This window comes from Oryctolagus cuniculus, chromosome 1 (genome assembly GCF_964237555.1).
Source record: "Oryctolagus cuniculus chromosome 1, mOryCun1.1, whole genome shotgun sequence".
Taxonomy (NCBI): domain Eukaryota; kingdom Metazoa; phylum Chordata; class Mammalia; order Lagomorpha; family Leporidae; genus Oryctolagus; species Oryctolagus cuniculus.
In genome coordinates this window covers 111,244,749-111,258,092 of record NC_091432.1, presented here as the reverse complement: position 1 = coordinate 111,258,092, position 13,344 = coordinate 111,244,749, and the positions used below count along the sequence as shown (strand labels likewise).

Here is a 13,344-nt window from a genome sequence, read left to right as displayed (position 1 = left end):
CACGTGGGAAACCCAGCTGAAGCTCCTGACTCCTGACTTCAGCCTGGCCCAGGCTTTGCCCTTGTGGCCATCTGGGGCGTGAACCAGCAGACAGAAGACCTCTGTCTCTCCCTCTTTCAAGTAAATAAATCTTCAAAAGAATTTGGGTCAGAGAGCGTAAGCCAGCAAGTGAAATTGTTAAGAGTAAGAAAGCGCTCCCCCTACTGGTTCACACCCCAAATGATTGCCGTAATTGGAAGGGGTTGTTGGGTTAGACCCAGGCGGCTTCAACTCAAATCTGTCTCCCACATGGGTACCCAGAACTGAACTACTGGAGCCTCCCAGGACCAGCATTGGCAGGAAGTTGGAGTCAGGAGCTGGGGACTGGACCCAGAAACTCCAATCTGGGACATGGGCATCTTAACTAGGGTAAATGTCCACTTCCTGTCTTACCTTCTGTTAAACATGCAGTCTTGAAATTCTAACTTAAAGGCAAAGATCTTCCATCTGCTGATTCACTCCCCAAACACCCCTAACAGCCGGCACTAGGACAAGCTGAAGCCATGAGCCTGGAGCCTCTCCACTCCCATTTGGTGTATTAGCAGGAACTGAACTGGAAGCAGTCAGGACTGCAACCCAGGAGTTCTGATGTGGGATGTGGGTATCCCAAGCGTGGCTTGACTGCTGTACCAAACAGCTGCCCCTTCACATGCATCATGTATATTTGAGAAACAAACTCATGTTTCAAAATGATAGCACAAAAACTATAGAAAAGAATATTTTATTGAAACAATTTCTCAATTAACAATGGAGCAAAGTACAATTTGATTCAAACCTGTCCAACCAGCCTCAACTGCTAATGAAAGAACTCGAACATACAGAAGGGGGTGGGGGGACCTTTTCTGCCAATGTGGCAAAAACAAAAAAAAAGGACAAAAAAGACAGAATGACTGACACAACCCGGTTCACCCTCGTCCCGGAGCGCAGGAGGCTGCTCCAGCTCCTGCCCCTACCCCAGCAGAGCAATGCATGGAGGAAGGCCGCCCGCCCTCTTCCTCCACCCGCAAAGCCTGCCTCCAAGAGTGAGGTGCTGTGTTTACATTCACACCGTGGGCTCTCCAAGCCCCAGGGTCTCAGCATAGGGGCTCACAGTAGCAAGCACATTTGGTCAGCCCGGGGGGCAGGGGCAGAGCAGCAGGAGGGGAGGCAGGTGGGCGCAGGCCCCAGGGCGGCCAGCCTCCGGGGAAGATGCAGGTTTTGAGGGCTTGCACGATGCTGGTTTCCCACACTGACCACTCCACAGGCTTTCCGGGGCTGTCACACACCTCCCCCTCCCCTTTCTCTCTGCCTCCTCTGGCCAGTAAGGGTCATCCGTGAGAGCGGAATACTTCCAGATTTCCTTCAGTCAGTCCAGATGGAAGGCTTTGGGCAAGGGGCAGAGAACTACCCAACCTGCACCAGGAAGCCAAGAAAATGCATGGGGTGGGGGGCGGGGCAGGGATGGGAAGACCTTGGAGGGAGGAAGGGGCAGAGACTCAGAAACCAAGGCTGGTAACTGAGGCTGTGCAGACTGGCCCAGCGGGACATGGGTTTCATGGGGGGAGGGGAAGGAGGGAGGGCGGGATGACCAGAGAGGACTGGACACTCCCCCATGTCCCAGGATGCCCTCCCTACCTCCAGGCCCAGTCAGCCACTGTGGCCGTTCTCTCGCCTACCTGCAGGCAAAGCCTTAAGACCTAATAGTGATTATTCCCCAGTGTAGGGCCTGGGTGGGCAGGGAGCCGGGGTGGGAGCAGGGGGCAGACAAGTTCTGGCTTTAACCTCAGAGCTATCCCAGAAGGAGCCGGTGAGCTGGCCTCTCCTTCCCCTTCTCCACACTCTAGCTGCAAGTGAGAGAAAAGGAGCCCCCAGGGCAGGACCGACCCCCTCCCCCATCGATGTTTAATAAATAGAGGTGGCAGGAGAAGGGGGTGGTGACAAACAGGGCCGTGAGGTGGGGGTTATAGCTCATCATTCTTCACAGGCTGCTTCTGCCGCGCTGGCTGCTCCTGTTCTGATGCTGTGGGGGAGGGGAGAGCCAAGGACAGACAGCAGCTGAGACCGAGGGAGTAGCCCAGGGTCCCCTATGGCTCTCCTCCCCGAGACCACCCAGGCTTCCCGGCATGCCCCGGCTCCACCCTCACCTGCTCCCGGACCTCCTAACTCCAAAGTCTCTGGGCTTGCTGGTTCCGATTCTGCTTTGGGGAAACAAAGGGCTGGTCAGGCTCCACAGAAGGCAGGGACAAGCTAACCGAGCGAGGGGTTGGCAAACTGCTTCTGGAAAGAGTCAGCTAATGACTGAGGATGGGTGGGCCACGGGGGTCTCTGCCTGCTTTCCTTTTTTAAAGGAGCTCTTCTAGTTTCTATAAAGGTTGTACAGTCTGTGGGCTGCACCTGCCAGTCTGCCTGCCCCGCTAACACAGTGTCCCCCGCCAGTCTCCCCACTCACCCGCTTCCACTTTCTCAGGTTCGGGGATGGGCTCCGCATCCTCCGTCTGGCCTGTGGGGAGAGCAGGATGAGTGTGTGCCCAGGAGGGAGAGCAGCGCCCCCTGCCCGCAGGAACAGGGAACCGGGCACCTGGCCCTCACCTGCTGGAGGGATGACCTTCTCCCCCTGGTCACTGTCACTGGCATTGAGGGGAGGCTCTGTCCGGGTCCCGTTCTTGTCTTTGGGCCGGGGCCGCGGCTTGGCAAACTTGGCCTTATTGAGCAGGTACTGCACCTCGCGGTCCAGGGCCATCATCTTGGCCTCGATGTCTTTTGAGAGCAGCACAGGCTTATCTGTGGCGGGAAGTTTGGCCTGCTCGGCCACCGTCGCATTCTTCCAGGCCTGTGGGGGAGGCCAGGACAGGCTCAGCGCTGGCCACAGTGTGCGCAGCCGTCTCTCTCCCAGGAGGAACCGGTCCCCAAGCAGCTCCAGGCTCCTCACTCTGCCACTCCTTGCCGTCTGCCCCCAGGTGAGCAGGCGCCTCCGCAGGGCAGGCCATAGAGGCCCGCACTGCAAGCCTCCAGCTCTGGGGCAGCCACAGCGGAGCGAAGCCCTTGCTTCTTCCTTCCTGGCCTCTGCACGTCTAGGCTGACTCAGGAAGTCCCCACCCATCCCAAGCAGCGTCTGCCTCACAGGACAGGTCACCTGGCTGGTCCACACCCGGCCCATCTCTGAGCCTGGCTCTCCCTCACTCATGGACCCAGGCTTCTCTGTTCCCCCCGACTCTCAGCTCTGACCCTTGCTTGGGGCTAATCAAAAGCGGGCTCAGATGCAAACATCCTGCCTTCCCAGTCAGTGGCTACGCCAGGAGGCCGACGCCGCCACGTTTCCGGCTCCCACCACCTCCCACGGGGCCGACGGCCAGCTTCCGCGGTGGTTACCCAAGTCTCATTGATGACTTTTTCCAACGTGGTCATCTCCACCTCCGTGAAGATCTGGTCCATCTCTGGAATGAGCCGGGCTCCCCTGGATGGCAGAGAGGACAGTCAGCCCTGGGCTAGGTGGGAAGAGGCCCAGGGTGTGGGGGGTGGCAGTGGACGGAACCAGAGCCAGGGGCCTTGGCAGGACTAAATGAAGCAGAAAGGGCGCAGGTGCCGCTCACTTGAGGAACATGCTGGAATGGTTGAGCAGATTGTCGAGGGCCGACAGTCGTTCAGGCCACTTCTTGCGCTCTTCTACCCGAAAAAACAGCCCTTGGCACAGCTTCTTCAGCTCCGCCAGCTTCTCCTTCAACTTCTGAGGGAGGCGGGGTTGGGCAGGGGTGACAGGAGAGCCCTGATCAGCCCCACGTCCCTCCTAATGGCCTTGCAGCCCCTCGCCCCACCCGCCACGTCCTGGGAGGCCCTCACCGCAGTCGTGGCCCCAAAGCCCTCGTCTTCCAGCCAGGAGGACGCGGCTCTGAGCTTCCCCGAGATGTCCTCGCGCTGCTCCTCGGTGGACACTTCCTGGTACTCGGGCTGGTCCAGCTTGTCCTAGGGAGGGACACGGGTGCGTGCGGGCAGCGACCCCAGGCAAGGCTCTCAGAGCCAGGGACCGGGTGCTGCCCAGCCCACCCACCTGCGTCTCAAAGATGAAAGCCTCCAAGCTGTTGGCAGCCTTCTCCCGTTCCTGCTTCTCCAGGTCTCGCGACGTCAAGTCCTCGAGCCTGTGGGACAAAGAAGAGGGCACGAGGGAAAGAGCGGCTCAGGGCTCAGGCTCTGGGTGTTTCTCCTGGGCAGGAGGCCGCTCCACGCCCTGCGCCCCACGTCTAGCGCACACATGTGCACACGCACTCTCGCCCTCTACGTCCTGCGTCCAGTGCACACGTACTCTCACCCACTACGTCCTATGTCCAGCACACTACATCCTATGTCCAGTGTACATGCGTGCACACGCTCTCGCCCACTACGCCCCACGTCCAGCGCACATGCAGGCACACGCTCTGTTGCCCACTACGTCCTGCGTCCAGTGCACATGTACTCTCATCCACTACGTCCTACATCCAGCACACATGTAGGCACACGCTCTCTCACCCACTACGTCCTATGTCCAGTGTGCATGCATGCACACGCTCTCTCGCCCACTATGTCCTATGTCCAGCACACACGCAGGCACACACTCTCTCGCCCACTACGCCCCACGTCCAGCGCACACACAGGTGCACGCTCTCTCGCCCACTATGTCCTATGTCCAGTGTGCATGTGTGCACACGCTCTCTCGCCCACTATGTCCTATGTCCAGCGCACACGCAGGCACACACTCTCTTGCCCACTGCGCCCCACGTCCAGCGCACACGCAGGCACATGCACTCTCGCCCACTACGTCCTATGTCCAGGGTGCATGCGTGCACATGCTCTCACCCACTATGCCCCACGTCCAGCGCACACACAGGCACACGCTCTCTAGCCCACTACACCCCACGTCCAGTGCACACGCAGGCACACGCTCTCTCGCCCACTACGTCCTATGTCCAGTGTGCATGCGTGCACATGCTCTCTCGCCCACTACGTCCTATGTCCAGTGTACATGCATGCACACACCCTCACCCACTACGCCCCACGTCCAGCACACACGCAGGCACACACATGCACACGCTCTCCCGCCCACTACGCCCCACGTCCAGCACACACGCAGGCACACGCTCTCTCGCCCACTACGTCCTATGTCCAGTGTGCATGCGTGCACACACTCTCCCGCCCACTGCGCCCCACGTCCAGCGCACACGCAGGCACACGCTCTCTCACCCACTACGTCCTTCGTCGTGTACATGCGTGCACACGCTCTCTCGCCCACTATGTCCTATGTCCAGTGCACACGCAGGCACACACTCTCTCGCCCACTACGTCCTATGTCCAGCGTGCATGCATGCACACACTCTCTTGCCCACTACGCCCCACGTCCAGCACACATGCAGGCACACGCTCTCTCGCCCACTACATCCTATGTCCAGTGTGCATGGGTGCACACTCTCACCCACTGCGCCCCACGTCCAGCGCACACACAGGCACACGCTCTCTCGCCCACTACGTCCTATGTCCAGTGTGCATGCGTGCACACGCTCTCTCGCCCACTATGTCCTATGTCCAGCGCACACACAGGCGCACGCTCTCTCGCCCACTACGTCCTACGTCGTGTACATGTGTGCACACACTCTCTCTCCCACTGCGCCCCACGTCCAGTGTACATGCGTGCACACGCTCTCTCTCCCACTACGCCCCACGTCCAGTGTACATGCCTGCACACACTCTCCCGCCCACTGTGCCCCACGTCCAGCGCACACGCAGGCGCACGCTCTCTCGCCCACTACATCCTACGTCCAGTGTACATGCGTGCACACACTCTCCCGCCCACTGCGCCCCACGTCCAGCGCACACGCAGGTGCACGCTCTCTCGCCCACTTACTTCTGCACTGAGCGGGCCAGCTCGGCCTCTGCCAAGTCAGGCACGTCCAGAATGACGAGCTCCACCCCGATCTCCTCCACCATCTTCTGCTTCCGGGCGGGCTTCTGCTTCTTCTCTTCCTGGGGGGCTGCAGGGGCGCCCTCGGGCCCTGCCTCCCCCTTCTCGCCTGGCTTCTGGGGAGGAAGAGGGGACTGAGAACCTTCTGCAGCGGGAAGCGGGCAGCCCCGCCCCCTGTCCCCGGGTCCTCGGCTCACCGGTGCCTCAGATCTGTCCCCATCTTCCTTTTCTGCTGCCTTTGCCTCCTCAGGGCCTGTGTCCCCCTCAGGCGCAGGGGGTGGGGGCGGAGAGGCATCCTCTCGGGGGGCCCCTGCTTCTTCCTTGAGCTCTGCCTGCTCCCCAGGCTCGTCCTTGCTCCCCTCAGCAGGGCTCTCCTCCTCCTCCTGGGGGACAGACAGACACACTGCAGGGCAGCCCCAGCAGCAGATCCCCGGGCAGGCCTGGCCTCGGCAGTGCAGGTGCTCACGGCTCAGGGCACAGCGTCAGGGAGGACGGATGACAAGTGAAGGGAACGGTCAGCAGGCTGCCCGGACAAAGGGAGCGGGTCTGGAGTTGAGGGCAATGGCTCTGGGCTCTGGAACAGGGAACAGCCTGGAGTGCGGAGGAGCCTGCAGAAGGCTGGGCTGGGGGAGGGGGAGGGCGAGAGCTGCTCTGAGTTCCAAGCAGCTGAGCCCACCCAACTGCCTGCCTCTGCTGCCACTCCCTGCCCCACGTGCTGTCCTCCACGTCCCCAGCTCCTTCCTGAGCTCACCTGGACCGAGTCAGTACCATTCTCTTTGGCATCTGGTGTCGCGCCACCTCCGAACAGGCTGGAAATGGTGTTGCCGAGTTCTAGGGGGAAGAAAGCCAAAGACTCAAAAGGGGACCACAGGGGCTGGCGCTGTGGCTTAGCAGGTTAAGCTGCCACCTGCAATGCTGGCTTTCCGTGTGGGCACCAGTTCGAGGTCTGGCTGCTCCACTTCCAATCCAGCTCCCTGCTAATGCACCTGGGAAAGCACTGGAAGACGGCCCAAGTGCTTGGGCCCCTGCACCCATGCAGGAGACCTGGAAGAAGCTCCTGGCTTCCAATCAGCTCAGCTCTGGCCATTGTGGCCATTTGGGGAGTGAACCAGCAGATGAAGATCTCTCTGACTGTCTCTATTTCTTTCCCTCTGTAACTCTGCCTTTCAAATAAATTTATAAAAAGAAAAAATTAGGGGACCACAGCAGTGACTCCACCTCCTCAGCCAACGGCAATGCCTTGTCTGCTTCCATGAACTGCCCAAGTCCAAGCATAATCTCTCTCAGACACGCACACGCACATGTACACCCACGCAGACGCTCCTTACTGGTGAGAGTAGATTCCTCTTCTGGACTGTCCTCCACCACTGTCTCAAACACAGACTCCACCTGCAAACAGGTGCAATGAAGCAGCACACCCGCAAGCCCGCCTCCCGCCCGGCACTGGCCTGCCTTCCTGAGGACTCCCGCATGGCCCCCGCCCCCTTCAATCATGAGCCCGAGAAAAGCAGCCTGGCTCCCGTACCCCCTGGAGCGTGCACGGGCACACTTCCCATGGCACATCCTCAAAAGCAGTCCAGAAGTGCTCTGCACAGCGGCTGCCTCTCATTCCTGGCTCCCTCAGAGAATCCCACAACACCCACAAGCATGGGTAGCCCACGAGAGAACCCATGCCAGATCCCCAGCGAGCCCTGTGGAGCCAAGATCTGCTGATTCCACGCCCTGTCTGTCACGTCCTAACACCACGCAGAACCCACCCGGGAAGGGGCCGGTGAGGCCTGGGCCCCTGCCCTGCACACACAGCCCGCTCTGCGCTCACCCTGTCTAGACTGAGCACCCCGCTCTCGTCCAGGTTGAAGTGGGCCTTGATGCCCTTGGACTCGTAGTCGGGATACTTCTTGAAGCTCTCTCCCACACCTTTCAGCTTCACTGTGGTCAGATTCTGGGAGCCAAACACCCTGGGTGGGCAGGAGAGAAGAGTCTGAGGGGACCGCACAGCCTCACACTGGGGCCGGCAGGGGCGCTCCCCAAGGCCAGGCCAAGCTACTGCCCAAAGAGGCGGCTTGCCACCTCGCCCCAACCCCTCGGCCTGCTCCCCCGGCAGCCCCGCAGGCCCCACACCCTGCCCCTCACCGAAGATCCTCAGGCCCCAGGAAGCCCAGGTCGCCGTAGTTGATGTGGAAGTTGAAATCGTGGCTGTAGCGGTTGAAGGTGATGACTTTGCGTTGAGGGTAGGGCCCCATGCGGGAGAAGAGCACGCGCTTATTGTGCTTCAGGCTGCGGACCCCGGGCTCCTCCTCCACCTCCCTGGTGAACTCCACCTACACAGCAGGCAGACAGGGCGCACTGGAGAACCGGAGGAGGTGGGGATCCCTGGCCGCGGAGACAGAGGGAAGCGGGGCTCCTGCCTGGAGAGGGAAAGGGGGTTCACTCACCAGGATAGGGTAGACCACGGCGTCCCGGACGACGAACGGCTTCACCTTGAAGGCTTTGCTCAGGGCAGCTGCCTGGTACACGGCCCCCATGGCAGCCGCCTCGTCCGCGTTGATGTTCTTCCCGAGCTCCTCCCTAGGAGAGTCCCAGGCTCCAGCGCCATCCACGGGGACACCCAGCCACCCTCCGCCGGGCAGCCCCAGCCCCACACTCACTTGCCCACGGCCTTCAGCAGCACCTCCTGAACTTTGGGGACCCGAGTGGCCCCGCCCACCAGGATCACCTGCTCAATCTCATCCTGCAGAGGGGAGGAACGTGAGGCGGGGCCACGTGCGGTCGACGCCCCCTTCTCCATTGACCCTTCCCCCATGTCCTCCATGGCCCCTGCCCCAGCCCCTCACCAAACTCATCTCGGCACTCTGGAGGGCCTGCTGAACGGGCCCGGGCACCCGCTCGAACAGGTCGGCGCACAGTTCCTCGAACTCCACTCGGGTCACTTTTGCTTTGAAGTCCACATCGTCCATCAGGCCCTCGATCTGGGGGAGGACGAGGCGTGTCAGCGCCTGCTCTCTGCTGGCGGCACTGACACCCAGGGACCAGCAGGCAACAAGCCCAGTGGGTGAAGCAGGGGCCCTCCGCATCCCCGGGGGCAAGTCCGGCTGCATGCAGCCCCCGGGGGCACCTGGGCCATGTGGTCGGCGTTGGCGCTCAGGACGGTTTTGAGTCGGTTGGCCTCACGGAGCAGCTTGGCCATCGCCCGCGGGTTCTCTCGCACGTCCTTTGCTCGCTGGCCTTTGCGCTGCTCATTGAAAAGCCCAGCCAGGTGCTCCCGCAGCCGGAGCTCCATCTCCAGGCCGCCTAGCGTGCGGTCAAACCTGCTCAGAGAAGGCAGCAGGGGAAAGTGTGAGGAACACACGGGGGTCCCTCCGCCCACGCAGGAGCCCCATGTTTCAGGCAGGGACCCACACTGCTCTCTGCTCCCCACAGCATGGCTGACACCCCACGCAGGCAGCTCGCTCATTCGTTCATGGTATTTACTGAGCACTGACTATGCACTCGTCTCTGGGAACGTAACTGTGGCAGGAGTGGCGGGGAGACAGGGTCCCTGCTGCCAGGGCTTATGATCTAGCAGCGGGAAGGCCACGTCAATGTCAAGTGTGTGCTACAAAGGAGAGTACAGCGGGCCGGGCGTGCGCGTGGGCTATTCAGCGACATCCAGGAGAGCTTCCCTGAAGAAGTGATGCCTGAACTGAAACCTGAAGGGTGGGCTGGTAGAGCGAGGGAAGAACATTCTAGATGGAAGGAGCAGTGCTCATAACGACCCTGAGAGAGCAAGTTCCAAAGGAGGGCGCTGCTGGGACTAGAGCCGAGCTGTGGGAGGCGGGGCTTAGGTGGGCACAGCAAGGTTTTGGTGTGACCGAGTGCTTTCTGAAGAAACGGGCTACAATCAGTTTGGCATTGTTAACACCAGCCTCTGGCTGCACTACGGAGAGAGAACCCAAAGGAGACAGAGAGGTCCTGTTTAATCCTGGAGGTAAGGGGCAACGGCCAGACCAGCATGGGGGTGCCGGAATCCACCGACAGCAGACAGACAAGAGCGAGCAGCTTTTAAGTGAACTCGAAAGAGAAAACATGATGGCCTCTAACACCTAACAGGTGGCCTGCCATCCTGTGCATTTCCCTAGACGCTCCACGGGCTCCCCGCCTTTCAGCCTTCCCAGCCGTCCTCTCCAGGCCTTGCTCTCGGGCAGTGGCACCCCACGGCGAGCAACGCTATAACCTGGGGAGCATTCCTGCAGTGATCAGGAAGGGGAGCGGTGCCCCTCCAGGAGGAAGCCCCTGACTCAAGGGTCTCAACAAGAAGCCCACCCCTGAGCACCCACTTACCCCACGCCCCGGATCTGCAGCTGTGGCTGCATCCCGGCCTCCTTTGTCTTCACCGTCTGGTAGGTCACGATGGTGCACACGGTGCTGCCTGAGCCCATGTCATAGAACATGATGTTCTGCGGCGACATCAGAGCAAGTGTCACAGGAGCCTCATCAGACCTCAGGGCGCTGCTGTCCACCTGCCTGCCTCCAGGGGCCCAGGCCAGCTCTCAGCATAAAGTCCAGCAGCCCCAGCATGGGCTGGGAGGAGGCTGCGGCTGCCTTTTGCCAAGAGCCAGCCATGCAAATGAGATGCAAAGCAGGCCAGGAGACCGCCAGCCTTGGACTCTGGCCCCCTGTGTGTCTGGTCAGGGCGCCTCCCCTGCTCACCTGGGCGGTGGTGTTGATGTCTTTTCGACGGAAGACGCCGTAGCTGAGGGCGGTGGCGGTGTTGTCGTTGATGAGCTGCAGCACTTTGAGGCCGGCCATGCGAGCAGCCTGCAGCACCGCCCGGCGCTCGGCCTGGTTGAAGAAGGCCGGCACGGTGATCACCGCGTCCTTGATGGGCTGCTCTGCAGAGGACAAGAGAACAGGGTCCCACCAGCTCCACGCCTGGATGAGGATTTCCACCCTCAGCGCTACTGACACTCAGGGCCAGGTAACTGTTGCTGGGGTCTGTCCTGTGCACTCCAGGGATGCTGGGCGGCGTCGCTGGCCTCCACCCACCAGAGGCCAGATGTGACAACCAGGTGTGTCTTCAGACATAGCCAGATGTTCCTGCCCGTTTGTGAACTGCTGCCTTAGCTCCTGGGGGATCTGGCTGCCACGGGTCCCACCTTGGCACTCACCAGCAAAATCTTCAGCCAGGGAGCGGGAGTAGTTGAGAATCATGCCCAGCACCTCCTCGGGTGAGAACTGCAGCTGCCTGGGGAGAGGGAGGGTAGTTGGTGGCAAGGAAGCCACGAGCACGCACCGTGAGGAGCCCGCCTGCGCCAGCGCAGCACTCACGGGCTGATCTGGAAGTGCACAGTCTGCCGCTGGGGGTCGAAGCTCAGCTCGTGCTCCGGGAAACGGGTCCGGTAAAGAGCCACATGTGGGTTGTCTGCTTGCTTCCCCAGGAGGTGCTGGAAGTAACGCAGGGTGGCCTTGGGGTTCTTGATGGCCTGTGAGGTGAGGAGGAGGCTGAGTATTAGGGTCTCAAGCCCAGGGGTGCCCACCTCCGTCAGACACGGATAAGGGGCCAGACCACAACTGGGAATGGGTGCTGGCAGCTCACCATGCCTGCTGCACTGTCTCCAAAGAATCTCTCATTTTCTTTCAAGGTCACCATCACCGGGGTTTTCCTCCGAGATTCCCTGGGGAAAACAGATATTGAACCCAGGGTCTGCAGCACATGTGGGTTCAGGAACCTCAGCACCTCACATACAATCAACCACTCAGAGGCCACTGTCGGCTGTGGGTACTACAAGGACCACCCCACACCCACAAGGAGGCCGGGCTCCCTCCCTCCTGACCCCCGCCCTGGGGCCGGCCTCACTTGTTCAAGACGATTTCCATGGGCACTCCAGGTTTGACGATGGCCACCTTCATGGACTCGCTGCCCAGGTCCACGGACATCACTGCCAGCGTGTCTGGGGACAGGGGAGCAGAGGTCTGTGGGTGAGCCTCCCTCCCTGTCTTACGGAGGCTCCGCCACTTTCCACACAGAGAATAAGACAGCAAGAGACAGAGGAGAAAGCCTGGGTCCTGCAACCCAAGAGACTTCTGACCAGGCGCCTCGAGCCCCCTTCCCACCGTGTGACACTGGCTCAGACCCCGTACGTACCACTCAGTGCCAACAGGTCTGCCAAGAGCACAGCCATCAAGGCCCAGCAGGCTGGCCTCCTCAGCCTCTGCCTCCTGCCTGTGGCTGCCATTATGCCCTGGGGAGGAGGGAAAAAAAACCACTGGTAACCGGATGCCCCGAGTGATGGAGACACAGCCACTTCCAGACCAGAGAAACGGTAAGATTCGTACCTACTCCATTCTCGCCCAGGGCACAGCAGCTTATACCCCCTTTCCACCTCCTGATGAGTGCCAACCACTCTCCAGGCATCCCCAGCAGTGTCCACACCAAGGCCCAGGCAAAACAGCATGGGCCCTGGGCTCCATCACATCCCCGAGAGAAGATATTAGGCCGGAAGGAAGGAGACCGGAGCCTTCCAGGCAGTAACCGTGTACCCAGCACCGGGCCCGGCTGTCAGACACCCGGGGTGGGGCCGGGGATCCCTGGCCAGGGCTCAACCACCTCTCCACACCTGGAGTTCCCCGCGAGCGAGCAAAGCCGGCCAGGGCCTGCACGGGAACTGAAAGGCGATGACGCTGGGGGTGGCTGGGATGGAAGGGGCCCGTCTCCTCGGCATCCCTGCGGCTCCCGCCCACTCCCCTTCCTCATCCCACTCGCGGGGCCCCGCAGCCCACACAGACGCTGCGCCGGGAGCCCTAAGGTTGCTCTCAAGGCGGGTATCGAGTATCCGCTGTCCACCTGAGCCTCACCTGACCCAAGCTGAGGCGCCCAAGCCCGGAAACGGGTCCTGGCCACCCTCAGCGCGCGGGGGCGGCCCGAAGGCCGGCGGCGGGGCCCGAGGCGCGGGGCCGAGAGCACCAGCGTCCGTGCGGCCCTCCCTCCCGGTACCGACCCGCCCCCGGAGCCAGCACGCTGCCTCCCTACAAGAGGTGGCCGGCCCCGGGGCTGCATCCCCACCCCTGCTACCTCCTGCCTCCGCTCCTGCGGCCCCAGCTCTGGGTCAGATGCGGCGCGGACGTACCCACGAGACCGGCAGCGCGCCCCCCAGCCCGCGCCCTTCACAACTCCCCTCGGTTTGCAAACTGTTACATTAACCACCAACCTCTCGGCGGCGTCTCGCGCACCAGCCGGCCCCGGACGCGGCGCGCGCTCATTGGAGCCGCCGCCGCCCGGCCCTGCTCCCTGCGCCCGGCCCCGCCCCCGCCGCCCCGGCGCGCGCTCCCATTGGGCCACGTCCTAGGCCCGCCCCCTCTCCGTCCCCGCGGTGTCCCGGAGGCGGCCGCGGGGCCAGTCCGCCAGTTGGGGTGAGAGCGCC

At 61.7% G+C, this 13,344-nt stretch overlaps 1 protein-coding gene across 10 annotated transcripts; it reads right to left on the bottom strand.

Moving 5' to 3' along the window:
• Positions 1 to 744: 744 nt before the first annotated feature.
• Positions 745 to 13,231, bottom strand: HYOU1 (hypoxia up-regulated 1). Of its 10 annotated transcripts, none has more exons than XM_051837691.2 (26): positions 13,132 to 13,231; positions 12,069 to 12,165; positions 11,781 to 11,874; positions 11,520 to 11,598; positions 11,252 to 11,406; positions 11,092 to 11,168; positions 10,634 to 10,815; positions 10,265 to 10,380; positions 9,060 to 9,252; positions 8,779 to 8,913; positions 8,593 to 8,675; positions 8,380 to 8,512; positions 8,078 to 8,265; positions 7,764 to 7,902; positions 7,273 to 7,333; positions 6,696 to 6,775; positions 6,142 to 6,327; positions 5,888 to 6,060; positions 4,064 to 4,151; positions 3,856 to 3,978; positions 3,609 to 3,742; positions 3,388 to 3,472; positions 2,608 to 2,848; positions 2,468 to 2,518; positions 2,163 to 2,216; positions 745 to 2,038 (listed from the first exon to the last, which is right to left on the bottom strand). In XM_051837691.2, exons 2-26 carry the CDS (start codon positions 12,157 to 12,159, stop codon positions 1,980 to 1,982), a joined length of 3,000 nt encoding a protein of 999 aa, XP_051693651.2. In that variant the 5' UTR covers positions 12,160 to 12,165; positions 13,132 to 13,231; the 3' UTR covers positions 745 to 1,979. The 10 variants fall into 10 exon arrangements, with proteins under 10 accessions (XP_051693651.2, XP_069935500.1, XP_069935512.1 ...); XM_070079399.1 differs by having other exon boundaries at positions 2,163 to 2,213; XM_070079411.1 differs by having other exon boundaries at positions 5,888 to 6,057.
• Between the last annotated feature and the right edge of the window lie 113 nt (positions 13,232 to 13,344).